General features: G+C 44.8%; 1 protein-coding gene across 5 annotated transcripts in view; it reads right to left on the bottom strand.

Annotated features, from left to right (window-relative positions):
- The window catches only part of CENPE (centromere protein E), a 2471681-nt gene that overhangs the window by 1829213 nt on the left and 615522 nt on the right, over positions 1 to 26946 (bottom strand). For 4 of the 5 annotated variants that reach the window (XM_069630970.1, XM_069630968.1, XM_069630972.1 and 1 more), the window contains exon 19: positions 9357 to 9431. The exons of the other annotated variant lie outside the window; for it this stretch is intronic. In XM_069630970.1, the coding sequence (XP_069487071.1) occupies positions 9357 to 9431 (75 nt within the window). The remainder of the gene's footprint in view (positions 1 to 9356; positions 9432 to 26946) is intronic. 5 annotated transcript variants of the gene reach the window in all.

Here is a 26946-nt window from a genome sequence, read left to right as displayed (position 1 = left end):
GCCAATAAGATCAAGACCCTTCAAAACAAAATCTCCAGTAGAAAAGAGGCCTTAAAAGACATGCTCCGATCGAAAAGCCTGGATAAGAGTACGATTGCAGATCCCTCCCGCTTCAAGTTCTCCAAAGTCAGCACTCTTGAAGTGGAAAAAATCATTCTGTCTCTGAAACCATCCAATTGCCAGGGAGATCTGTGCCCACCTCAACTGATCAAAGACGCCGCCCGCGATTTGTCACCTTTTATCACTAAGCTGATCAACGCCTCATTTACTACCGGCTCCATCCCTATTAAATTAAAACAATCTTGGGTACTGCCTTTATAAAAAAAACTACCCTTGATCCAGCCATACCCACAAACTACCGACCCATAACGACAGTTCCTTTCCTACTAAAAATCCTAGACAAGGTTGCCTATGTTCAAATACAGAAGCACTTGGAAGAACACCACCTCTTAGGATCCAGACAATCAGGATTCCGCCCGCAACACGGGACGGAAACTGCACTTATTGATTTGAAAGCCCAAATTGAGACACTCAGGGACAAAGGGCAAGTTGCCCTACTCCTCCTCGACCTATCCGCAGCCTTCGACTTGGTCGACCATTCTGTCCTATGCTCACACCTCCACACAGCAGCACACTTCTCCTCCGAGGCCATCACATGGATCACCTTTTCTTTATGAGGGTCTTCTCTCCCACTGCAGCAGTAGACCCAATACCTATTACCTGCGGTGTCCCACAGGGCTCCTGTGTCTCCCCAACACTTTACAACATATTTACCAAGCCCCTCTTCGATAATTTGGACCATCTCGGTATCACCTACACTAACTACGCAGATGATACCCAGATCCTCTTTCCGCTTTCAGGAGATTATGAAAAGGATTTGGCCTTGCTAAATAGGGTGTACATCATCATCCAGGCATGGATGGCCACTCACGGACTATGCCTGAATGATGAGAAAACGGAGTTTATCATCTTGGGCACCATGCCTAGCCTAAAGAAACTCAGCCCGGCCTATAATTCCTTCATGATAGATGGGAACAATATCAAAGTCGGACAGGAAGTCAAAATTCTGGGATTTTACTTGGATTCCAACCTTTCCTTCAAAAGACATTCGAGTTCCTTGGCATCATCATCGGCATACACATGTAAATTAATCCGCTCAGCCAACCCTTTTCTTTCAGACACTAGCTGCGTTACACTCGCCAGAGCCCTTATACTCTCCCGCCTTGACTATTGTAACGCCCTTTACCTGGGTACCTCCAAGGCCACTACCAACAAGTTACAAACTCTTCAAAACAATGCTCTGAGAGCAGCCCTAGGCATCCATAGAAGAGAACATATTTCAGGATTCAGCCAACAGAACAACTGGCTATCAACTAGTAACAAAATACTCCTAAAAACGGCATCACTTACCTATAAATCTCTCAACAATGCCGCCCCGATTTACCTGATCAACAGATTCCATTGACAAGCCTCCTCAAGACCCCTCAGAACTGCATACAAAAACTGCCTTTCCGTCCGACACTTCAAACTTGCTACCATAGGAGGTAATAGCTTCCTGGTAAAAGCAGCAAAACTTTGGAACTCCTTACCTCCCAACCTGAGAGTAGACATGCCCTACTTTCACTTCCGCGCCAAGGTAATATCATGGCTGAATCTGAATGATCACCGAGACAGCTAATTGCTATGGCTTCCTTTATGCTATTATGTAGCTTGTGTGCCCACCTTTGTAATTTTGTTGTTACGGTTTACATTGTCTACCCTCCCTATCTGTGTGTGTGTACTCCCTATTGCCACTGTGTACCTCTATACCTGTAACTAAGCTTCGCAAATTCTTGTAACTGCTGCACCCTGATACCCTTGGGTATAACTGCGCATTACAAATAATAAAACAAACAAACAAATAGTGTTTAAAGGAGGAGTGCAGAGCAGACCAGGTTGCGGCCTGACCTATTTCTCCAACTGGCACGCCCTTCTGCAAGGTAGATGATGCAGCCACACAGTACAGCAGTACTTGCTTTTCTGCCTTTGCGTAACATTCTGAAATTCACAGAACAATCTCAAATGATTGTCTGTTTTGTTACTGCCTGGCCGAATATAAACTGGACGAACGCTATGAACAGCTGGTTACCCCAAAAGGAAAGCAGTGGACCTTACCATCTAAAAACAATGCCCTCCTGGGAACTTCTCTTCCTTAGATGGGTGAGGTGTTGAAAAGAAACCCGGTTACGCCACGCTGGGAAATATGACACCACTTCCATAGGAACCTGGGTCAGACCTTCAGAGAAACCTTCTTGAAGAATTTAATTAACATAGGCTTGCACAAAAGTGCTTTGGATTCCCTAATCAGTCTAGCTGAATGGTGGCCACCAATAAAGCGGTCTTTAACGTTAGTAACCCGATGGGTATCAATCTAATGGTTCAAAGGAAGCAGCTGTCGAAAAAGGAAGTTCAGATCCACAAGCTGGGACAACAAATGGTGCAGGAAAGAGCTTATTTACAAGACCCTTGAAAAACTGGATAACAATATGAAGTAGAAAAGAAAAAAAAGATCCTTCTCCAGAGATATCTTGAAGAGGGACAAGGTAGCCAAACAGCCTTTAACTTTACCTATTTGCAACCATGATCTAGCCAGGGATGACAAGAATACAATGACTGTGCAAGTGTTGCATTAAAGGCTCTACGACTCTGTCCTCAAGCCATGCCTCAAACATTCCCCATATGCATTCATAGATCGATCTGGTGGAAGGTCTCTGGCAAGCCAGCAGCAACTCCAAAGCCACGTCATTCAGGTCCCAATCTTCATACCTCAACCTCTCAAGATCCATCCATGTAGGTTGTGAGAGCGTTGATTTGGGTGTAGCACCGGACATAACTGAGACAAGGAAGCCGGTTGGGAAAACTACCAACCACATAAGGTCTGGATACAACCTCATCCTTACCAAGTCCACAGTGCTTATCAGGTAGGACTAGAACCTCCTGAGAAACCATGGGATGACTGGAATCGGAAGGAACGCACAGTGGAGGTCAAAGACCCACAAAACCAAGAATGTGTCCTTAATTGCCCACTCAGGGGAAATTCCCTTGAGCTTAACTGCTTGCATTTTGAATTGTCCATCGCAAACAGGTCCACTGATTGGGATCCTTAAAGGGAGTAAATCTATGCAATGATTTCCGGGCAGATCTCACATTCTTGAGAGCATCCACCAACCCATTCTCGATCCCTGCCAGGTGGGCCACAGAGTTAGAGATCTTTTTCTCCAGTAACCAGAAACAAAAAGCTGCATGGGCTGCCTACAAGGGTAGTGACCGTACACCACCTTGCTTGTTAAGGTAGTGCATGCTCACCATGTTGGTTTGTCAATCAGGAGGGAAGGCACAAAAGGGGTCAAAGCCAGCCTGACTGCTCACTACTCAAATTGGTCCCAAGTGGAATGTAGCAGGCACATCAAAGAACGCTCCCCCGCAGAGCCCCACAGTGAGCGCCCCAGCCTCTCAGAAGCATCCAAGACCACTTGGGCCTCAGGGCAAGGTGCACACAAGGGCATCCTCCCCTCATATGTTCTCTTTGTTGACCCACAAAGAGTTTGCGGGCCACCGTCCTCTATATCGGGAGGATGTCCATCATGTCACCTGAACATTGCAACCACTAGCTCCCGAGAAGCCACTGAAGGGAAAGCATCTGAAGCCTTTACCCTGGCACTAAGAAAATGCAGGATGACAGGAGGCCTAAAAGGCAGAGGAAGGTTGATGCTGGAATACAGCCAAGTTCCGGAATCGTGTGACCATCTGTATGATGCTGGGAAGACTCTTCTCTGGGGGGGAAAGAGACCTTCCCTGCTCGAGTGTTTTACCAATAAACTAGAACCTCTGGGTTGGCATAATATGGGACTTCTGCAAGTTTAGGGAGAACCCCAAGCTACACAACAGCGAGCAAGTGTCCTTGAGGTGTCTTGAAACCGGCTATGGGGACCGACCCCAGATCAGTCAGTCATCTAGGTATGGATATACAAGACACCGGATCTCTTGAGGTGCACCACCACCACTGCCATCAGCTTGGTGAATACCCTGGGTGCAGAGGTCAAGCCAAAAGGGAGCACTTTTGAACTGATAATGATTACCCTCTAGGACGAACCTTAGGAACCGCCTGTGCTTCTGATGGATTGATTGGCTCATGGGTATAGGTGTCCTGAAGGAGTAGTGACATCAACCAGTGCTTGGATTGCAGAGCTAAGAGAATAACTCAATATAACCTTCCAGATCTTGTCCTCTCTCAGGAACCCTTTCAAGACCCAAGGTCTAGGATGTGACATGTCCTCCCTCTTTCTTGGGTACGAGGAAGTAGTACGAGTAACCACCCAGACCTCCTTGGCTGAAACCTATACCACTGCCCCCTTAATAAGTACAGCTTTCAGTTCCTCCTGGAGCTCCGGTTCTGGTTGTCGAGGAGGCAATGGTCTCTTTGGGGGCCTTCTGAGAAATTGCAGACAGGACTCTAGTTCCACCAAATGGATGGAGGTACCTCCTTCCAGCTATCCCAGTGCCCAGACACTCTTCCTCAACCCGGAGAAAAGGGTGTGAAGAACTCAAATGAGCTAAGGCGCAGAAGCCACAAACATCCAGGATGCAAAAGATTGTACTTTTGTTGCCCCACTTCCCCTGCTGAGGCATGAAAACTTGCTCTGCTCAAGTTTGGCTTTGGGCAACTGCACCCTCCTCACTAAGGGGGTAAAATTCTAAAGACCCTTCCCCTAGAGCAGAATGAGAAGGGCTGCTTGATGGGCTGCTGTACCGCCAACCCCAGCAATTTTGCTACACACTTTGAGTCCTTAAACCTCTCCATGGACTCGTCGACCTTCAGTTCAAAAGGTGCCCGCCATCGAGGAGCATAGCCTAAACATCTGGTGAAAAGCCTGATCCTCAAAAGTACAAGGCTCTCCAGAGCACAGACGACATCAACATTTATCTCCTGATGTAATACGCTCCTTCGAGGTTCACCTGACAGGCTTGGCATGCCATCTCCTTACCATCGTTTATAATGACCAGGTAGCTGTCCCCAACTATCCATTCAGGCATCTGGCTCCCTGCCTCAAGATAGTCTTCCAGAGAATGAGGGACTATTTGGCAAGTACGCAGGAGGATTTGATAGCCTTCAGCGCCATGCTTCCAGATGCGAAAACCTTTGCAATGTCATCAGTCTTCCTCGACTCCTTTTATGTAGGGAGGTTCGACATAGATTGCCTCAAATGCACAGTCACTACCTGGACCATCAACCCTCTAATGCAGCATGCACCATAAGAAAATGTGTATTATATTTCTTTGTACGGTCACATTGAGCACAAATGTTGTCACTGCATTGTAAATCGGTATGCTATTGCCACATTGAAGGGAAAGGCTCTCTTGGATTGCGGTCCCCGTTAGTTCCTATTGCTTTAAAGACCTGGCTGGAGCGCTGCACATCTTTGACCAGTTTGCAGTACTGGGCTTTTGGGTGCATGTATATTGACGCCCACTGCATCTGGACGTGTTGGAACATGTTCAACCACTCGTGTCGCCGAAGCCTGCTGCCAGATCCCTGAACTCTGCATGGTTCGACACACAGTGTGGTATCTGGTGCAGCCCCAAAGGGGTTATGTTCCCCCTGGTCATCAAATATGGTTCTCAGAGGTGAAGAAATCCACCCTGGACTCCAGCGCGTAGCCTCAGTCCTGTGTCATAACAGACAAAAAGAGAAGCCCAACCTGTTTGTTCAAAGCTTCTGGTGCATACAGCATCAGCAGCAACGTAGTCTTTGATTTAGTCTAGCTCGATTGACTTTTTAAAACGTATTTATTTTTTTAAACACCTTTGCGCCAGTGGTCCCTGGTGTTAGGCAGAATCCTGCGCAGTGCCCTTAGGGACCACTACACACAATTAAGATTACAGGTGGCAATACAAGTTTTACCTTTGGTACAAGCCTGTACTATTATGTCAGAGTGGTAGCAGTGGGGGAGCAGCCAGGCTTATCTCAAGAGTATATGAGCAGTAGCAGAGATTACACAAAGGGACCACAATTACTGTGACTCAAGCAAACACTGACTCAATGTTTCAGGTAAAAAATATAAGTACATTTATTTTTAAACCATTCGTTATAAACACAACACTTCTATGAAACTTCAATAAAAACCACACATTAAATATACTACAACTAACCAATTCACTTTGTACAGTAAGTCTCAAGGTAAGTACCCTGTGTTTGAATGAACCGGTGTTAGGAACAAAACACGTTACCGCAAATACGATTGCGATCACTTTTTGACAGTTTGGTCCATTAAACAAACGCGTATCCGTGACATGAAATGCTACCGGGGCAAAAACACACTTAGCACCCGAGATACGCAGAGGGAGTTGGAGGCAAACATCACAGGCAATATTTTGGTTAGGCAGGCAGAATCAAGAAACACTCAGACAGGAGGTCAAACGTCAAAGGGCCGGAGCCATGGTCGAAAGACACCAGGGCCAGTTGCCAAAGATCACACGGTCAGACAGTTCACGATTCAAAGTAGCCAAAAGTACTTCGATATCGTCAATGTTCGGAAGCAAAAGTTATAAGAAGGAGGGAAGACGAGGGCAAGCCTTGGAAATGAAGAAAAAGGGATTCACCCAGTTTCCTCAACAGAACACTATCTTGTTCCAGTGGTGCAGCTAGTGCCCTGACAGTTGTTCCTGTTGGTTTCCTGCAGACCCACGATTCCTGGAGCTTCGTTGTGAAGGAGGACGTCTGAAGGGGGTCTGCACCACACAGTGATGAAGCCGGCAGCAGCGACAAGGAATAAAAGGTGCGCTCCTTAAAAACAGGAAAGGCTCTTCAGGTGGCTATCCGGACCACTACAGCAGTGTGCAGCAATTTCGACCACGGAAGAGGATCCTCTGTCTGTAGAAGATGAGCTGGTTATCCCCACCCAGCTCAAGGGAAGACGACTCCGGACTGGATCTTCTCTGAGTCGTTGAAGGGCAGATAGCTCAGGACTGCAGTAGGGCTTCACCGGGACGGGGTAGTTGCAGCAGCCGTTCTCTCCGCTTCTCTTCGGTTCCTTGCAGTTCCAGTGGCGACTCTCTGACTTCTAGCTCAAGAGACCTACCTTTTATGCGAAAAAACCCCATTCGCGGAGCCTGGCTGTCAATCACCCAGCAGGGGAGTTGCCCAGCCCGGACAACTACCCTGGCCAATCATGACAAAGTGCGACTTGGGTTTCCTAGGATACCCTGTGCAGAGGGGGACTACACCCCTCCCTCACATTATTATTTTTGCATTTTTTTTAAAGCGCTCACACAGCCCGCGGGCATCGAGGCGCTGTTACAGGATTATTTTTTTTTTTGTCTGTCTTAGTTGCGAACGCACTTAAATACCCAGAGGTTTATAAGCGTGGACCCGGGGATTGAACCTGTGTTGATTTGTGTCGTCTTGCTTCCAAGGCGAGAACGTGCCACTGAGCTATCCTCCCAGGACACTAGACACCCAGGCACCTTGAGGAGGGCTTCTGGGCAGAAGCCCGCTTAAAGACAGTGAACAAAGAAGGCAAACCTAGTTTGCCGCGCAAAGTAAAACACAAGAAGGACTTTAACAAAAAGAAATGGCGAATAAACCCAACCGGAGCCAAAAGAAAGACGATTTGATCAAGCGGGTTTATGTTCGAGGCTAATATAATAGCCAAGAACAGTACCACATTTATCTAATATAATCGTGGTTGAAAAGTTAGGGTAGATGCCACTGCCACCAGCCAAATCTAAATGTTAAAAGAGCGAAACAATGCTCTATCGAGGTACAGATAAAAAGGGATACGAGTTAACCCTTTCCAGTACTCCATGGAAGATGGGGTGTACTGGATCTGTGGTAGATTGACTAAGTTAATGGTAACTTTACCCTTTTCTGAGGGACAGTAGTCGCCTCAGAAATGGAGTTGAGGGAAGTCTCAAAGACAACCTGTTCCACGGCACTGAAGGTGCTGTGTGACACACACAAAAGAAGGGGGCTACTGAAGTGGTGTACTTCAGAGTCCACACGCACAAAAACAGATAGAAACACATATCAAAACGCAGGTAAGAGTGGGGGAAAAGCTCTCGTTCTTACCAAGTGGAAAAAAATAAACTCCAGAAGTCCAGCAAAGCTGCTGGGGGACTCACTAGGTGAGGGAAATCAGCCATAGATGAGAATTCTCCCTAACACCTGGCATGGTCGGTTTGGATTCGAAGCAGACGCCGTTCCTTGTCAAAAAGTTTCTGTATTTGCTGCTTGAACTCCTCACTCTCTCTAGGTGCCCCCTTGGAGGGGCAAGACAGTCGGGCCTCTGTCAGTGCTTCTTTTTGTGGGAGGATGAGGCAGAAGAGTGATGAGACTCGCTGCACAAATGTGGTCGCTTTTCTGTTATGTCGCCGGCTTCCCTACCTTTCTCAGGGGTGTGCCCCTTGGTATTGACGCACAAGGATTTGGTGGAAGACCTGGATTGTGACTTTGGAAGGGGGTGGGAGGGTGCCTAGTAAAGGTTTAGCCAAGTGCTCCCTCAGCCTTCATGTTCGACTGACAGGAACCACATTGCTCAGTATCGTGTTTTACCTGACGAAACCCCACACTGATGCTAAGAGTATTTGTGATGGACATCTTTGAGTTCTAGTACCAAAAGTGTTTAAACCCCAAAGGGCTTGGGCCCTGACATAATGACGCAGGACGAATTTAATAATTTCGAGCCATGTTCAGAAATAGCAAAAAGAGCATGTGGGGGGGAGGGGAGGACTGAAGTATGGGGACGAAGTGCATAAAAGATATGTGGTCACTGATAACCAGTCCAGAAGAGTGGCACTATCAAGGCATGCAGAGGTTGAGTGGACTACAGTGAGCCTCAATGTGTCCCCTGCCAAATGTTTCCAAGTAGTGGACACTGTAGGGATGAGGCATCTGTGAGAGAATTGAATCCATTGAACTAGGGAATGGAGTCAACTGTGATGGCTTGTGAAAATTATCTACTGGATTGTGTTTATTTTCTGGACATCCACTCGGTACCATCCTTTGTCCAAATCCACACGTTTGGGGAAGAGGGTACAAAATCGAGGTATGTTCATCTTGTCATGAAAAACGAAATATAGTCATGTATAAAGGGATGTATATAGGGATGTATATAGGGATGTATATAGGGATGTATATAGGGATTCTTATTGCTTAACCAACCCTTACCTGGAGTGTTGGTTAGTTGACTAACGAATTGATAACAGAGATGGTTTTAAGACAAGACATAACGGAGGGGAAGATGCGATTTGTGTGCGACTGTACCAGTATCTACTAAATTTAGATAAAATAAAGTTAATTTTGGAAAAACAAATCTCACCTCTATTTTTCGTCTGTGTACTTCTCCATTCTCAACTACCTCCTTTAAGCAAGCAATGTCATGCATTAGTTGGGTCTGTGAAGCAATTAAACAGGCAATAGTACAGAAAACATTAGAAAGCATTCCCTGATCAAAAAGCCACCACCGTAAGAATAGCAGGAAAATTTGTCAATAGTTTTGCTTTATAAGTCAGAGAGTAAAGAGTTAAGTTCTTGTAGCATAAGCGGGGTCCGTGCAACCAAACTGGCTTATGTTACTTAGCAAGCAAAAATTACTTCTGAAAATGTTTTTTAGAATAGTCCCACTTTAAGAAACATGTAAATACATTCTGCACAACATTTAATTTCCTTAACAATTCTAAAATACAATTGCCACATCTTGCAATGTTACTGAGAAATTAACATTGGAATACCAGAGCAGTATTTTCATCACCACGCCCCAAGATGAAAGGAATTCTGGCACTGTGTATATACAGATAAACCAATAATAGTCCGGCCAACACAGCAAAGTGACAAAATAGCATGAATGAACTTTGTTCACAATAATACATGTGGTACTTTTCTGAATCAGTCATGCCACTATGATTTAATCATACCGCAAAGTAAGCGCAGTGTCTGCTTGTCGCCCATTCCTCTCCACCCAGAACTGCATCACTCTCGCTAGGACGCTGGTTATGTCCAAACTTGATTATTGCGACGCTTTGTATCAAGGCACTAACCAACGGAACCTCAACAAACTCCAAACCGTCCAAAATAATGCTATCAGAGCAGCCCTAGCCATCCCTAGGTCAGCGCACATCTCTGACACTAGGAAGAGTTTACACTGGCTCTCCGTCGCACAAAGAATTTCGCTCAAATCCCTGACTCTCACTCACAAATGTGTCAACAACCAGGTCCCTACCTACTTAACATCCCGCTTCTCATACTACACCCCCTCACGGACGCTAAGATCTGCCCAAGCCCAATCGCTCACTATCCCGAAATACAACCTGAAATCTGCCGGTGGCGTCAGCTTCCCAGTCCTTGCTTCCAAACTCTGGAACTCCGTGCCACTCGCCATCAGAACGCTCCCGTCCGCCACTCTTTTCAAAAACAAAGCCAAGCTATGGCTATCCTCTACTCCTCACTCACCACCAGTATAAGCTACGCTGCCCCACTACTATAGCAATACTTGTACCTGGACTATGAACTCACTATTCTTTTGCCTGCATCTCAGTCTGCACTTTTACACCGCTGTGCCCCAATGTATTTAACTGCGATTATGACTGCTGAATGTTCTGTAACTGTTCCTCATGTTCTAAGATATGCGCCTGGTCGTCCTCGGGCCTAGCGCGCTATACAAATAAAATAAATACAAATACAAATATCTGGAATTAATTTGCTGGAAAATTAGATGCAATGATAAAGTGTCCCATCACCAATAGAGAATTTCTTCAAACACCCTTCATAAATGCATGCATTGAAGTATGGCTTTACCTGCAAAACTCCTAGCTCATCAACCAAACTGTGTACGCTAGAGAACCAGGCCACCTCACATTTCTCTTTGCTTAGATTAAAAAAATCATCAAAAACATTAAATACTTAATAATCAAAGGGAGCACGAGTGGTTACGAAGTTGGATTGTATGGGCTGTCTGAGGGAGTAATCGATAGATTATGCGCTACCGTCTACAAGTAGGACGACTGGGGGCAACCTTTGTCTCTTATGCAATATGTAATACATACCATGCACATTTTTACTAATTAGCAGGAAAGGAGGAAGGTGTCTCATCACGTTTACATACACAGTCCTATCTAAATCAGCCTTCCCCATATTAAGCCCTCTGTTCCCTTGTACCAGTAGAATCTTTAAGGGTGCTACACTTATCTAAAGAGGCACGTTCACCACACAACCACTCACACAAACACCCATATGCACCCAGGGATGTGCACACTAGAAGGCAAGTCACAAGCGCATACAGTGACTTTGCATTGGCACAGGTGAGTGCACTGGGTCTGCAGTGGTTGTGCACACGTGACACTGGAAGCACAACAGAGCCACACCAAGAACCAGGCACTGCCACCTGATTTCAACATAGAAGAGCAGGGTTGTAAACCTTCAGTCAGTGTCAGAAAGGGTAATTACATACTTCAAAGGGAAGAACAGGTCAACAAAAAGAGCTCAGAGGCCGAGAAGGCAAACTGGAAACACAAGGGGGGCCACAATAGTGCCAATCGCAAGACGAACCGGGACAGAGTCGGAAAAGGTACCAACCAGGAAGAATAGGGGATAATCAGGGAATTCAGGAGAACCAAAACGGCCACAGAACTGGAGGTACCAACAGTTTGAATACCATCCTCAAGGCAGGAGCAGCATGGAAATAGACAGCATATAGCTATAAATTATACCCTGGCAGAGTCCAGAGCAAGAGTCGTCGTAGAAAGAAAAGCCTGACAGCTGTAAACTCTGACACAGAGACCAGAATTGTTATGTTGGCCGTACTTGTGTAGTGCACCGTCACCAACGGAATTGGTCCCCAGGTGCTCTAGAGGATCTGCAAACAGGAAGGGTGGGTAGGGTTAGTCGGGAGAGGGGCGAAGGAGAGTGGGAGAGGTGGTGTGCTGTTGGCAGCTTCAGCTCGGTATACATTGAGTGCTGGGCTTTGGTGCTAGTATCGGATCGGGTGAAGGCCTCGAGTGCTGTGGGTGAAGTTTATGTGTTGTCACGGACGTCATTTCACCAAAATGCCAGGGGTAGCGGAAGTGACATCACACGACCCTTGACCCCCTGATGACATCACAGGAAGTGATGTCATTTGACCCCACCCCAAAGTGATATCACGGGAAGCGATGGAACATGACTTTCACCTGTTGACAAAACAGGAAGTGGCATCACATAGCATTGTACACTACGAAAAATATATCACTATAATGTGATGTACCTTTCATACCTGAATGGATCGCCATATGTATCGTTAAGATCAGTGTGTATAGGCCCATATTACCAAATGACTGATTGCAAGCAGACGTCCATGACCAAATGATAATGATGTGTTATTATATAGCACTTAAGCTTAAGCGCTTTACATAGAAGAAATATACACCCAATATCACCCAACCTGTGTTGGTACCCATTTATTGATCTCAGAAGGATGAAAGGCTGAGTTGAGGCGTTTGAGAACGGACTAAATCAGTGACTCACCCCCTTAAGTGTGCCTGAAATAAACCTTTAATGAGTCTAGCAATTATTGTATAGAATTCCAGAAAGACATTTTTTGGCATTCCTATTCTTTCTTATTTAGGTTCAGTTCTGAAAGTGTTAGACTTGTGGCCCTCATGTTCTTATTTTTCTTCTTTTTTTAAGGAGCCTGAACAAGAAAGCCAGCCACTCCAGAGGTAAAGAGCGACATGGTGCTGGCTACAGCCCAGGAGCTTGCATTGCAAAAAAAAAAAAAGAAAAAAAAATATGTTTTTTTTTTTTTTTAGAGGTCGCAAGGGAGATCACAGAGGTCGCAAGGGAGACATCAGAGTTCGCACCTGCGACCTCTGGCGACCCCCAAATGACGTCCCTGTGTGTTGTTGATGCGGTGTGGTAAAGTGTGTGCGGATTTTTGTGAGAGATGGTTGTGTGGTTTTGTGTGGGTTTAAGTATGTAGAAGATTGAGGGTTGGGTTAGTGGGGTCTGTTTCCTGATTCAGGTACTTATGGTTCTGTTACAGTTGTATACTGTTAGGCAGAATCCTGTGCAGTGCCCTTAGGGACCACTACACATAATTAAGACCACAGGTGGCAATACAAATTTACCTTTGGTACAAGCCCATACTACTAAGTTATAGTGGTAGCAGTAGCAGAGCAGCCAGGCTTATCTCAAGAGTAAATGAGCAGTAGCAGAGATTACACAAAGGGACCATAATTACTGTGACTCAAGCAAACACTGACTCAAGGTTTCAGGTAAAAAATATAAGTACATTTATTTTTAAACCATCAGTTATAAACACAACACCTCTATTAAACTTTAAACAAAACCACACGTTAAATATACTACAACTAACCAATTCACTTTGTACAGTATGTCTCAAGGCAAGTACCCTGTGTTTGAATGAACCGGTGTTATGAACAAAACACGATACCGCAGATACGGTTGGAATCACTTTTTGACAGTTCGGTCTACTCAATAAACATGTATCCGTGACATGAAATGCTACCGGGCAAAAGCACACTTAGCACCTTAGATACGCAGAGGGAGTTGGAGGCAAAAATCAAAGGCAATATTTAGGTTAGGCAGACAGTATCGAGAAACACTCAGAAACAGGAGTTCAAAAGTCAAAGGGTCAGAGCCAGGTTTAAGTGACACCGGAGACCTGTGCCAAAGATCACACCATTAGACAGTTCACGATTCAGCGTAGCCCAAAAGTACTTGGATATTGTCAATGTTCGGAAGCAAAAGTTATGAGAAGGAGGAAAGACAAGGACGAGCCTTGAGGATGAAGAAAAGGGATTCACCTAGTTTCCTCGAGTAGAGCACAGTACCTTATTCCAACGATGCAGCTGGTGCCCTGGCAGATGTTCCTGTTGGTTTCCCGCAGACCCACGATTCCTGGAGCTTCATTGTGAAGGAGGACGTCTGAAGGGGGTCTGCACCACACAGGGATGAAGCCGGCAGCAGCGACAACGAAAATGGTGTGCTCCTTAAAAACAAGAGAGGCTCAGCATGTGGCTATCCGGACCACTACAGCAGTGTGCAGCGATTTCGACCACAGTGGATATCTCTGGCTGAAGATGAGCTGGTTATCCCCACCAGGCTCAAGGGAAGAAGACTCCCGACTGGATCTCCTCTTAGTCGTTGAAGGGAAGATCGCTCAGAACTGCAGCAGGGCTTCACCGGGATGGGGTAGTTGCAGCAGCAGCCGTCGTTCTCTCTGCTTCTCTTCGGTTCCTCGTAGTTCCAGAGGTGACTGACTTCTAGCCCAAGAGACCTGCCTTTTATGCGCAAAACCCCCATTCACACAGCCTGGCTGTCAATCACGCAGCAGGGGGGGGGGTTGTCCAGCCGGGACAACCACCTCAGCCAATCATTGCAAAGTGTGACTTGGGTTTCCTAGGATAGCCTGTGCAGGGGGTGACTACACCCCTTGCCCACATTCAGTCTACCTAGACACCCAGGCGCCAAGAGGAGGGCTTCTCTGCAGAAGCACGCCAAAAGACGGTGAACAAAGAAGGCAAACCATAATTTGCCGCGCAAAGTAAAATACAAGAAGGACTTTAACAAAAAGAAATGGCAAATAAACCCAATCGGAGCCAAAAGAAAGACTATTTGGTCAAGCGGCTTTATGTTCGAGGCTAATATAATAGCCAAGAACAGTACCAGGTTTATCTAATATAATCGCGGTAGAAAAGTTAGGGTAGATATCACTGCCACCAGCCAAGTCTAAATGTTAAGAGCGAAACAATGATCAGGGAGGTACAGACAGAAAAGGCTTACAGATTAGCCCTTTCCAGTAATCCATGTAAGATGGGGTGTACTGGGCCTGTGGTAAAAATGACTATGTAAAGTAAATGGCAACTTTACCTTTCTTTGGGGGACAGTAGTCAACCCCAGCGAAATGGAGTCAGAGGGAAGTCTTAAAGACAACCCTGGGTTACTACACTAAAGGTGCTGTGTAACCCGTACAAGAACAGGGGCGCCTGGAGTGGTGTGCACCAGTGCCCAAGATCACACAATGAGTAAAAACACTTAGGCCAAAACACATGTAAGAGTGGAAAAAGGATGTACACTCTTACCAGGTGGAAAAAATAAACTCCAGAAATCCAGCAAAGCTGATGGGGGACTCATTAGGTGAGGGAAATAAGCCCTACAAGGAGAATTCTCCCTAACATATACCTGTGGTTTGGGATGTTGCTGGTTCCTAGTGGGCCGACTCGCTTTTGTAATGTTGCACTGATCCAACTGTATCCTATTGAGTATAGTTTGGATTGGTAGGTGCGTCTGAATCTAATCTTCCGGTGTGGGACTGGGTGGGTAATAACTATTCTCAGGTTATCTGGTGTGACCCTGGTCGGTTAAGGCTTTGAATGGTTCAGGTTCGGAGTCGTGTTGGTGTGTTGTCCTGGTGGATCCGTATTGGTGAGCCTGTGTATTCAGACGTCCGTATCCTTCTATCCTGACTAGTTCTTTGGTTTCCGTGGGGTGAAGATCCTTGGGTCTATTGTTTAGTTGTAGTTTTGTGTGGTGGGGCGTTCTGCTTCCTGCTTTATATTGGTGGATGTATTAAAGGCAGATAGACTGATACAAGCCTTTCACAGGTTGTTCTGGCAGATTTCCATTTTTGGGGCTCTGTAGTCTCATTTTATGAAACCCCTACTCTTTGACCACCAAAATAAATTAAATTCCCTCTGCACCCCAGAGACTGGTGCTGAGGTCTCTTGGTCACTACATCCTTTTTTCTATACTTAAGGTAATAATATTGCATAACCAATAAAGTGCCTATTTTATCGCCCTACATTGTTTTGGGGGGTAGGTTGGTGGCAGCTAATATTTCGTTTTTGCTTCACCAGGGGGTCATGTTTATTTACCGCATTAGTAGCCAAATTCACTATTATGGCAGCCATTGTGGTAATAAGGCTTTTTACGTCCTGCTCTCTGCAATTTTGTTTTAGAAGCTTCCTTTGTTCAGAGAAACCACGGGGCAGGCCCTAAAATGGGCTTTCTGTCCACATGGGTTCTTTGTGATCCCAAGACGGCCGCCTAAATCGTGGTTTGAACTAGTGAAGACAAATTCCTGGCCCTGTCCAGGCAACTACACTTCCTGTGTTTAGAGGTTTGAGGCCAACCTGATTACCGGGCCTTCAAAACCTTTGTTTTAAATCTTCTAATGGGATTGGAGGGCTGGCACAAGGCAGCCCGTGAGTGAAGGAATACATAGGGAAACCCCTGTTCCGGTGGTCTGTGCTGCTGGAATTTTGGAAGGTAAACAGATCTGCATACCTGCACAAGGTATTGTCAGTTTCCTACCATTGCTGCACTTCTAGGCCCTCTTCTGCCCATACTGGCTTGATGTAGTGGCCTTGGCATGGCTCATGTTTTTAGCTGCTGGTTGTCCTTCCCAACATTTCCTCACCCTGTTTTGGTCCTGATCTGGCTAGGGCCAGGTTTTGCAGCATACAGCAGCTAGACCACATTTTACCGCTGTTTCCGCCTGGTGTGTTCTGCCTTTAGTCTGGAAGCTGCATCCCAAAAACCCACAAAATCTGTTTGCCTGGGCCATCTCTGGTCACCTTCATTGACGTTCTTGCTGTTATCCATGTCTGCCTGCTGAGCCGCTGGGGTCTGCCATGTGCAGGTCTCTCCGTCCAAGAGCCATCTACATTGCGGATTTCACTTCCAGTGAAGGGGATTGCTCTTCGTTTGGGGCATTGTTGGCTCAGGGTACCAATCCCTGGGTAAACAGATACTTAATTTTACCTTTTGTAAAGAAGCCTTTACTTACCAGGCTTTTTCAGATTCTGGGAACAGACATTCTGGAAGCAAAGACTAAGTGCTTACCTATGGGCTCTAGGTTGGGGGTTATTTATGACTCTCCCTTTCAGGGGTCCCCATGGTATGAGTAAGTTTATTTCTGCAGGCAGCCCTTCTGCTGCAGTTCCCCAATGGTTAACATTGGGGACTGAATAATGCACTGCTTTTCTGCTCCTGGGGCTGCTGTGTCTTGAAACCTTCCAGTGAATCCCTTCTGGGTCTCCACTGATGTTCCCTGTTAGATTGCAGTCTTCCGAGTACCTGTGAAAAGTAACTGAGACTTAACTGAATTTTCTATGAGGCCCTTTTCTCAACACAAACTCCTACAAGTGACACTGCAAGGTACTTACCTGAACAGCAACATTTTGCTAGGGTCGCTGGAGTTGGAATTCAAGGCAGGAATTTTTAGCTACCTTACCCAATTTGTTAGGGATTTCTAAATCTTTACATTACACTTCTGCTTAGGATGTACATTGCATCACTGTGTTTCTACTGGTTCCCTCCTTGGTGTGCAATATCCCTGCAGGGCCTAGCAATTGTCTTAATATATATTCTGACATGGTGTTCGCCTGTGCCCTACATCCAAGTTCTAGAACTGTGTTAAATGCATGTGTATTATGTAGAAGGAACAAGTTACTTACATATAACTGTTGTTCTCCAGCATGGGTCTGGCATGGGTTCACATGCTCATGAATAAAGAATACATAGCAGTACATACATACACAACCACAGGAGGTGGCAAGGCTCAACAGAAACAATTACTCTTACCTCCTTACCAGGCTCATCTTCAAGCGAACAGGTTGCGTAGCACTGCTTGGCGGACCCTGGACTCCTCCCTGGAATCCCAGTCGATGCAGTAGAATCTTGTGAAGGTGTGCGTAGACCTCCACGTAGTAGCCCTGCAGATGCCCAGCAGGGGCACACCAACTGGGAACGCCGTTGTCGCAGTGATTGCTCTGGTTGATTGGTCTCTCAGACAGCCAGGAAGCGGTCGGTGTGTTAACCGGTGACAATGAGTGATACAGCCGGAGAGCCACCTGTAGATGGAAGCCTTGGACAAGGCCTTCCCATGGTTCACAGGATCAAAGTTCACAAAAAGATGAGACGTCTTCCAAAAACAATTTGTGCGGGCCACAAAGATTCTGCGCTTCAGCCACATCCAGCAAGTGCAAAGTCCTTTCAGCCGGCGACAAAGGCATCAGAAAAAACACAGCCAACACCAAGGGTTTGTTGAGATGAAATTCTGATGGAACCTTGGGCATGAAGGAGGGGTGCCTGCGCATCACCACCCTCGTCTCATGGAAATTCAAATGGGGCCGCTTAGAGGACAGGATCACACCCACCGTCCTGACAGAGGTGATGGCCACGAGGAAAGCCGTCTTCCAAGAAAGGAACTTGATAGGCGCTTGATGCATAGGCTCGAAGGGGGCCCCCATGAGCCTAGTCCGCACCACGTTGAGTTCCCACGCCGGGGACAGAGACTTCTCAACAGTCCTTTAATGAACTCCTTCACTAGACAATGCAACCAAAGAAGACCGTCCCGGCGACCTGGTGTAGCGTGAGATAGCCGCCAGATGCACTTAGATGGAGGCATGCACCAGTCCCCACTTAGCCAACGACAAGTACAGTAGGACTTGTGAGGCCATGACCCTCAGAGCGTAAATCTTCTGCGACCGGTACCAAGTCCAGAAATGCTTCCATTTGTGCCCGTAGCACTGAAGAGTCGATGACACCCTGGCCCTGGCAAGGACCTCCTTGCAGTCCACCGGCAGCTCGTACACACCGCTCGAATGCTGCAGGAGCCAGGCCTTCAGGTTCAGCTATCCTGGTTTGTGGTGCAGGATTGCACCTCTTTCCCTGGCGAGCAGGTCCGCAACCACTGGTAGCTTGACTGGAAGTGCCGTTGACATGCTGATAAGGTCCAGGTACCAGATCTGCCTCAGCCACGCTGGTGCCACGAGGTTCATCCTGCACCGACACAGTAGGAGTTGACTGATGACTCGTAGTAGTAGTGGCAATGGAGGAAACACGTACAGGAACAGGCCTTCCCACAGGAAAGAGAATGCATTCCCCATTCTCCCTGGCTGGGGGATCCTGCTGGCAAACCTCTGGCACTTGATGTTCGTCGGCATGGCAAAAAGATCCATCTGGGGACTGCCCCACCTGAGGAAGAGGCTGTCCACTTGATCCTGCTGAAGCTCCCACTCGTGAAAAGAGCACAGCTCGCTGCTGAGAGTTGGCAACAGTGTTCTTTACTCCTGCTAGCTCCGAATTTCCACTTGATAAAGGAAATATTTTACATTTAAAATGATGCGTCCTGATGCTCCTTTCATCTGTTAAACAATATACAGTTCTGATCTAGTGAGGCCCAACCATGCCCAGCCCTATTCCAGTTGTGCTTTAGCAAAAGAAAGCATTTCTCACTGAATGACAGGCTGTGTCAGGAAAGGTCTGGGAAATCACCAGAAACTCTACTCTCAGCCGTATGGAAAAACGCTTGACTGTTATGCTAAAAAAAATTCAAAAATAAACGATTCAAAAGAAACCCTAGCTCTCTGTGCATATGCCAATTTCAGTGGCCTGTGCCTTGAACAGATCGCTGTGTAAGAGAAACTGACTAGGGCTGCAAACAATGTTTGGAGTCCAGATGGAAGAGAAAACCAAATTTGAAAGGGAATTCCCAGCAGAATTCACCATGTGTCAAAATGGGCTTTTGCAAACACGAAGAATATCTGTTTTAAAAGTGTAATGTTGAATAAGTCCCTGTCCTTGCCTAGAAATGTAAGGGGGGGTTGGTTAAAATATATTAAGATGTTTTATTCCAACAGCCTTGCCTTTTGGGCTCAGGAAAACCAAATAAATAAGTAAATAAATGCATAGGCTGCACTGCGGAACCAGCCAAACAGGTTTCCTGCATGGCTTCAAAGGACAATTGGGTGCAGGCAACAGGAGTGGCCTTCCCCCAAAAGGAGCCACATAGATTTCTGGGACACCTACGTGTTACTATCCACATCTGGAAGCTCTGAATGGACCTAGAGGATGCATCTCACACGCTCATCAGATTTGTGTCAGTGCTCCAGCTTGAGACAATAGATTCTGGGACACCTACGTGTTACTTTTGGAAGCGACACCTACCATTCACTCAAACTGAGAAACTCCATGGCAGCCCTGTGCTAAACTGACATTTGGTGGTAGCCTGGAAAGACACTACCAGATTTGGAGGACAAAGGGCCAGTCCATCTGGCTTAAAAGACTGTTTTTATTAATAAAATGTAAGACTTATTTTGATAACCGGGCAACGCAGTAATGTAAAAGTTTTACAATTTAAATGGAATTTTTGTGGCTTTAAAACAAGATATCATGGCTGTCCATAGCATTTATGTGATGGAAACACCAGGAAAATGTGAAAAGTACGTATGATGGAACATTAAAAATTCACGGAAATATGTTCTATGGTGATATGTACACATACCTAAAATTGTGTGATTTTGGGCGAAGCGGTTCCCACTAAAAATCGTGAAGATTTATTAGACGGACGAAACAAAGTACTACAAACTTGGGAGTTGGACTGCCATGCTCTTTGTGAAATATGTATAATCTGCCTATGTAATTTGCAACAGTGGCACAATTGTAAAAAGGAGCGATTTATGTCAACATAGGCTGACCTATCCGGTTCTCAGGGGTAGGTCTAGCTTAGTTCTGCCCAACAATACATCCTGTGATGTCACCCGCCTTATAAATAATGGGGGGAAGCTGACAAGAGGGGAAGGGGGTGGAACTCTTCTGAATTTTCCAGCACCTGCGTATCCAGACATTCCACCTTCACTCTGCAAGATTCCAGACCCCACTGCCAGAAAAGGGATAGTTGATCCAGGCCCTCCTATCCAGGCAGAACCATCCTTGAGTACTAAACCCCATTACAAAATCCCACTAACTTCAGGGAGAAAGGGGAAAGGTGGCTGAGCCCGCTTTGGGATTCTCCAGTGCCGCCTGCTTACCCTGCTTGCCCTCTCCATCCAGCTGAGGCTTCGCTGTGTAGTGACCAGACCTTTGCCCAACTGTCTTTTGCCAGGAGAGTCCGCCATGCAGTGGCCAGAACCTTTGAGTCCAGAACCCGGTTGGCTGTCCCAAATCCCCAAGTTAAGCGCTGATTGTGAGCATTTCCCCATCCCCTAACAACACATAGCCTACCCCATCTTGATACCTTGTCTTGGTTCCACCCTCTAAGTAATCCCATCCATACCCTGATAACTTGGTTGAGTCTAAATTCTCTGTGCATCCTGTCCTTGTTTTTCTAGTGGTAGCGCAATTCTTCCATTCGTTTTTGTCTTGCATAGATCCTTAGTCATATTTTGAATAATTTAAGTAATTCCCACATAGAGCTCAACACGGGTTGAAAAGGTTAAGTTGCAAATTAACCTTGGAGCGTACCTTGTCTTTTTTTTAACAATCTAGTCTTGATAATCTAGGATAAGTAAAACTTGTACTTTCCTTTCCCAACCGATTTTCTTTTAACTGCTTTTTCACAAAACCGAATCTCCTTCTATATTGAAAATCTCCTCCAATTCTTCAGCTAGAGTCAGACTTTCACTTCTATATCATCCCTGTGATGTGCACCCGACAGCCTAAAAACCACATTCCGATTCGGTCTAGTTCACCCGTTTTTTTAAAAACCGTTTTGACATTTAAAACTGCAAAGAGAAAAATGCAACTTTTCAAGGTGTCATTTTGGCAACACTGTTTTTACTTTCAACTTGCTTTTTTAACTGTATGCCCTTTGTTGATACCTTGCCTTGTAGTTGCTAGTGATATTACATCCCTGATACTGTGATACGTCATTTATCTCATTTATTGAACTGCACGCAAATGAATTATTTACCAATTCCGAGTTTCATTTTCTGCTATTGCAAAGGGGTTTTGCCTCTTATTTTGTGAGGGAAGGTCAGATTTTGATTCGGTTTGCTGCCTCATATCCCTGACTCCTTGCTGCTCTTTTCTTTCCACTCAAAATTAATTGGGGTTTGAGAGAGCATTGCAGGGGGAAATCCTAACTTGGGTGCCATCTACCCAAATAGAAAAAGTGCTCCTATTCATTTGTGCTTTGGATATGTTCTTGTAGAAAGTCAACCATGCGTATTTCATCAGTTTACATTGTAATTATCACCCCATTGGTGATTGCGGCCCAATATTAAAAGTGTGTGATTTTCTTTGAATTTTAAATAAATATTTTATTTCCACCCATCGGGCCTGGTTCATGCCCCATTGTGACACGGGGTATTTGTAAAAAGGGGTGCGAGACCAGTTGGGTGCCAGCTCAATTCGAATTCATAGAAAATAAAGAAAAAGCACTCTAATTGAGCACTACATCATAGGCTTAGGGAAAGAGTCCAGGTCCGGTGTGTGATGCCCAATTGGAATCCTTAATACCTGTCGATTCAGCGTTTAGGTCTAAAGAAGAGGTGTTGTGGTAAAAGAAAGCTATTACGCTGCATCAAGGATTTATAGATTAGCTGTTAATCTGGGTCAAAGAAAACAAGAGTGGTTAAATTCTGCAATGATGAAAAGGGCACTAATATAGATGATAACTGGTCTCCTCTGCCCTCGATGATAAAGTTGTGGAAGTACATTGGGTAGCAGTCACCTTGAATCCCTCTCAATCATCCATTCTACCATGGATTTCCAGGAGCCTTAACTTAATTTCAGATCAGAGTTCTTTTCCTAAACTAAAAGATTTAAAGATAATACTGTTTTGGAAGTGTGGCTCCCAAATTGCCAATTTTGGAATGTTATTTGATCTATCTGCAGGAAATACCTCAGGGGTTGCATTTTTGGTGGCCTCGTTACAGCCATAAGCAATGAACATGGTGTAAAAATTGGCAAAATTAGATTGAGTTTAAATCGCACTGAAACTCTTAGAATGACGCTTGCCATCAAGGACCTTTTATTGATGTTTACTTCAATCTCATGGGTATGAATGAACTTCTGTTTCTTGAAACAATGAGCAATATCCTATGGATGGCAACGTTAGAGAGGTTGGATCAGATAATATTTTGTTGACAGGTGACTTGACCTGTACTTATCCCCCAGTATAATTTGGCAAAACATGTCTCCTCAAACACTAAAAGGTCTATACTATTAAGCCTAAATTGGTCAGAACTGATGTAGGATTTGGGTCTGCATATGCTGAAGAGTAATTTTGGGGGAGACTTGGTACCGTGAATCTTACCGCTCAACTATAGATTACATCTTTGTTACAACCTATATTTTAAAGAAGTATTACATATGGAAAAGAGCAGTTATAAATGCTTACTATCACAATTACAGTCAGAGTAAAAGTATGCAACATTATGTGACAACTGGTCACATTTAGTTAACTTAGCAGGTGCAAGAAGTGTGTGGCCTCAGATTGCAATAAAGAACTTTACCAAAGTTAGTTCATTATGCAACTCCTTACCAAGGAAAAAAAACATATAGCCTGTTTCAACCATCAAGCTAGATAAAACGGGAAGGGAAACCGACATGCCATCAAATAGGAAGCTCACAAAATAAAAAAATGAATTTACGTGTGAACATGCGCTCATACAAAAGGACATTGGTCTGTTCCATTATGAGGCTATACCTTGTAGGAGACCTTACGCAGATATTAAAATATTCTTTAATTTCTCACAGATATCACATGGCTATACAAGATAGCCAGCCATTGCTGGAATTGGCTTTCCAAAGTAATACCTTGAGTTTCTGGTCATAAAAATCTTACACAGAGTCAAACCAACCTTCAGTCAAAGCCAAATACAGCAAATGTTTGGATACAGCACTTTTCAAACCTATATACCCCATAGAGAATATCTTGAATCCTTGGAAACTGTTTTGAGCAAATAGATTTCTAATATAATGTTAAAAATCGAGAATCTCATGCTGTGGGCCCAGATGGACTCCAACATTAAGTGGGGAATTGTATTTGTAATACTACTTGCAATATCCCATCCATTGTAACACTTCCTTCGTTATACCTACACAAAAAAGGGATAGATTGAACATTCAACTACTGACCAATTGCCCTTTTAGATGGGAGACGCAATATTTTTGCACCTGTAATTCAACATATTCAGCAATGGGAAATGGAGTCTGTAATGGTGGTAAAATATCAGACAGGCTTTTGGAAACACATTGGTGCTTCCTTGAATGTTTTGATCTCCCTGTTACAACAAGTGCTGAAGAGTGGATTTGGTCCAGTCTATTTGCATGTCTGGACCTCTTTGCCCCTTTTGATCAATTGAATAGGCTACTCTGAAAAAAGAAACAGTTGTTGGGGCATCCCAGAGAGTTTATTAGGGTTGATTATATGGCTACATACCAAAGCCAGTATACAAATGAGGTTAAAAAATAATGGCCACATAAAACAGGCCCATCAGGGTTTAAAACAGCGGTGCATGCTCACCCCCTGCCTTTTCCATTTGAACCCGTCTGATTTGGGGAGGCTCTGGAAATGGTAAAATGTTTCACACCCAAGCATGGGGATTAAAAAACGAGGCTAGCATATGCAGATGACCTAATATTTGATCAGACCAAGATTGGCCCCCAGCTTTGTTTGGGGAAGCTTGTTGAATATGCCAAAAACAAAGATTTGACAATCAACATCCCTACAAAAAATTGTAATTGTTAATAACTGCACAAGACCATAACATTTTACTTGGTCAGACCGCATTGGAAACAGAACATCAGTTTTCCTATTTGGGCTTCAACTTTGGCAAGAGACTAAGTTTGGGCTATACCTTAATTTAAGATCATAGTTCCTTGCTAATATCGCCCAAATGAAGAGGATTTCTAAATATTGTTGGTTTTTCTGTCTACCAATCAAAATTGTCCCAGGATTGGTATATGGGTTAGAGATCTTTTGCAGCAAAACATGTTGAAACAACCTCCTGTTACAATGTCGGCTATCGGGTTTGAGTTGGGTTTCCAATCTGTACAAGGTATAGTAACATGGTAAAATCTGTTGATTTACTATAAGGGGCTGAAACCCCCAACAAATTCTTTATATTGCGATATCTTATCTGCTGCTGTTAAAAAATCATGTAAAGTAGTTCAAGAATTTGCTAATTATTTTGAATGTATTGTGTTACTGTTGCAACATAATGGTGCATCGTTCCCTGTAAATTGAATGTCAGTGAAAAGATGTTTTGCGAATAGGATTGGAGTCGCACAGAAGAAATAAAAGTTGCCCTCTGATTTGGTTTATTTGGAGAGGAGTCTGGTACAGTCCATAGTTCCAAATATTTCTATGTGCTAGAATAGGATGTCTATTTAGAAGATTTCATTATAACCTGCCAACCCTCGAAGTCCTGAAACGCAAACAGAATCGAGAAACAAAACACAGAAATATGCCTAATCTGTAAATATAGTAAACAAATGGAAGCCCTGGAACATTCAGTAAAACATTTTTATATTATTCTAAAAGGGGTCGTTTTTGATAGGATGAATGCAATTAAATTGTGGTTATGTGCATTGATGTATTTTCGTACATAGTAAAAAGATTTATTGTAAACTGACACTATAAAAAAGAAAGTGTTTCCAATCCACCTAGTCAGTCAGTCTGGTCTTGCTACTATAAACCACATCAGCCTGTTCACTCTTCCACAGTCACTTTCTGCCTCTTCGCTCTCCACTCCTTTTCCAATCAACAGCCTCCCCTGAATATGCTCATTCTCCATCGCCAAACACCCACAATACTGAATTCTGTGAGGTGTCCTATGCCAAGCTGGCCCCTTGGCAGAGATCATTCCTCAACTGATCTTGGATGCATATGTACAAGGAAAACGATTCAGGCCATCAGACTGCAGTTAGTGGCCATCCCTACTTCTGACCAGAGCTTTGGACGGAGTTGTGAAAGAGCCCAGCCACAAGCTTGGATGTGTCTTCTGCTCCTCTGGGGATAGCAAAACCACAGACACATTTGCGCTGCTACATCAGAAGTAAGACTTGTGCGTGTGTAGGAGCGGTCTGAATGTGCTCCAGGATGCATGTGTATTTCTGTTTGATTGTTTTATTTGCTTATATAGCGTGCCAAACCCAGGGGTATCTGGGTGCTTTTCTTAGGTACATGCTTACAAAAAAGTACAACAACCGCATGTAATATGGTACAGAATACAGAGTAATTACAAAGCTATACAGCATTGTGAAAGGTGCAGAGAATATATACAAAATTACAAATTCAGGACATAGTTAATGTGGAACATTTGCAGCAGGTCAGGCAGCCTGTAGTAATCTCATACTTAGGCTATAGGCAAAGTCGGTGAGAAGGCTAAGTCATGATCTTGCTGGTACACAATGGTCCTTAGTTTGATTGCAGAAGCAACCAGGTTTTCACTTTGTACCGGAAGGATATAGCAACATTGGTTCAGACCTTAGTACAGGGGTTAACTTATTCCAGGTTTTGGCGGCAAGCACCGGGAAGCTGGATCCTCCTGCTTTGCCGAGTTTATATTTCGGGATGTTAAGACAGTCAGAATAGTTGGTTCTAGTAGGTCTAGTAGGTTCCTTTCTAGAAAATGTGTTCATCAGATACTTAGGGGCTGAATTGTTGAGGGTGATCATGAGTGTTCTAAAGGTGATCCTATCTTGTATACAGAGCCAGTTAGTGTTTTGTCGGGTTTGTGAGATGTGGTTAGAGCGGGGGTTATTAAGAGCAGATCTAAGAGCATTATTTTGCAGGACTTGTAGTTTATGCCACATTGGTTTCTCAAACTTCCTGGTAAATACACAGATTACAATTGGTTACTCATTAGGTTCATATCCAATGTAAGACTTCAACAACTTGAGGTCATGTTAAGGTGAACATACTCTATTTTTTTATGTGGCAAGACCCTGCCTGCCACCTGTGGCAAGTGGTCATAGCCGTGGTATCCACCCAAACTGCCCTATCTGAGCACACCACCACATAGCAGATGGCAGCATGGAGCACCGTGGCTATAATCTACTTTCAGGATGAGGCAGGGAACTTCATTACAGTTTAGTCTGGAAACAGAAGTGAGTGGGGGGTGTTCCGGTGCGTGCATGGGAGGGGAAAGGGATGCTGAAAAAGGAGATGCAGCGGTAGG

Source organism: Ambystoma mexicanum, chromosome 6q (assembly GCF_040938575.1).
Source record: "Ambystoma mexicanum isolate Mex_15411 chromosome 6q, UKY_AmexF1_1, whole genome shotgun sequence".
NCBI classification, from domain to species: Eukaryota; Metazoa; Chordata; class Amphibia; order Caudata; family Ambystomatidae; genus Ambystoma; species Ambystoma mexicanum.
The sequence above is the reverse complement of the archived record's forward strand: the minus strand, read 5'-3'. Positions and strand labels throughout refer to the sequence as shown.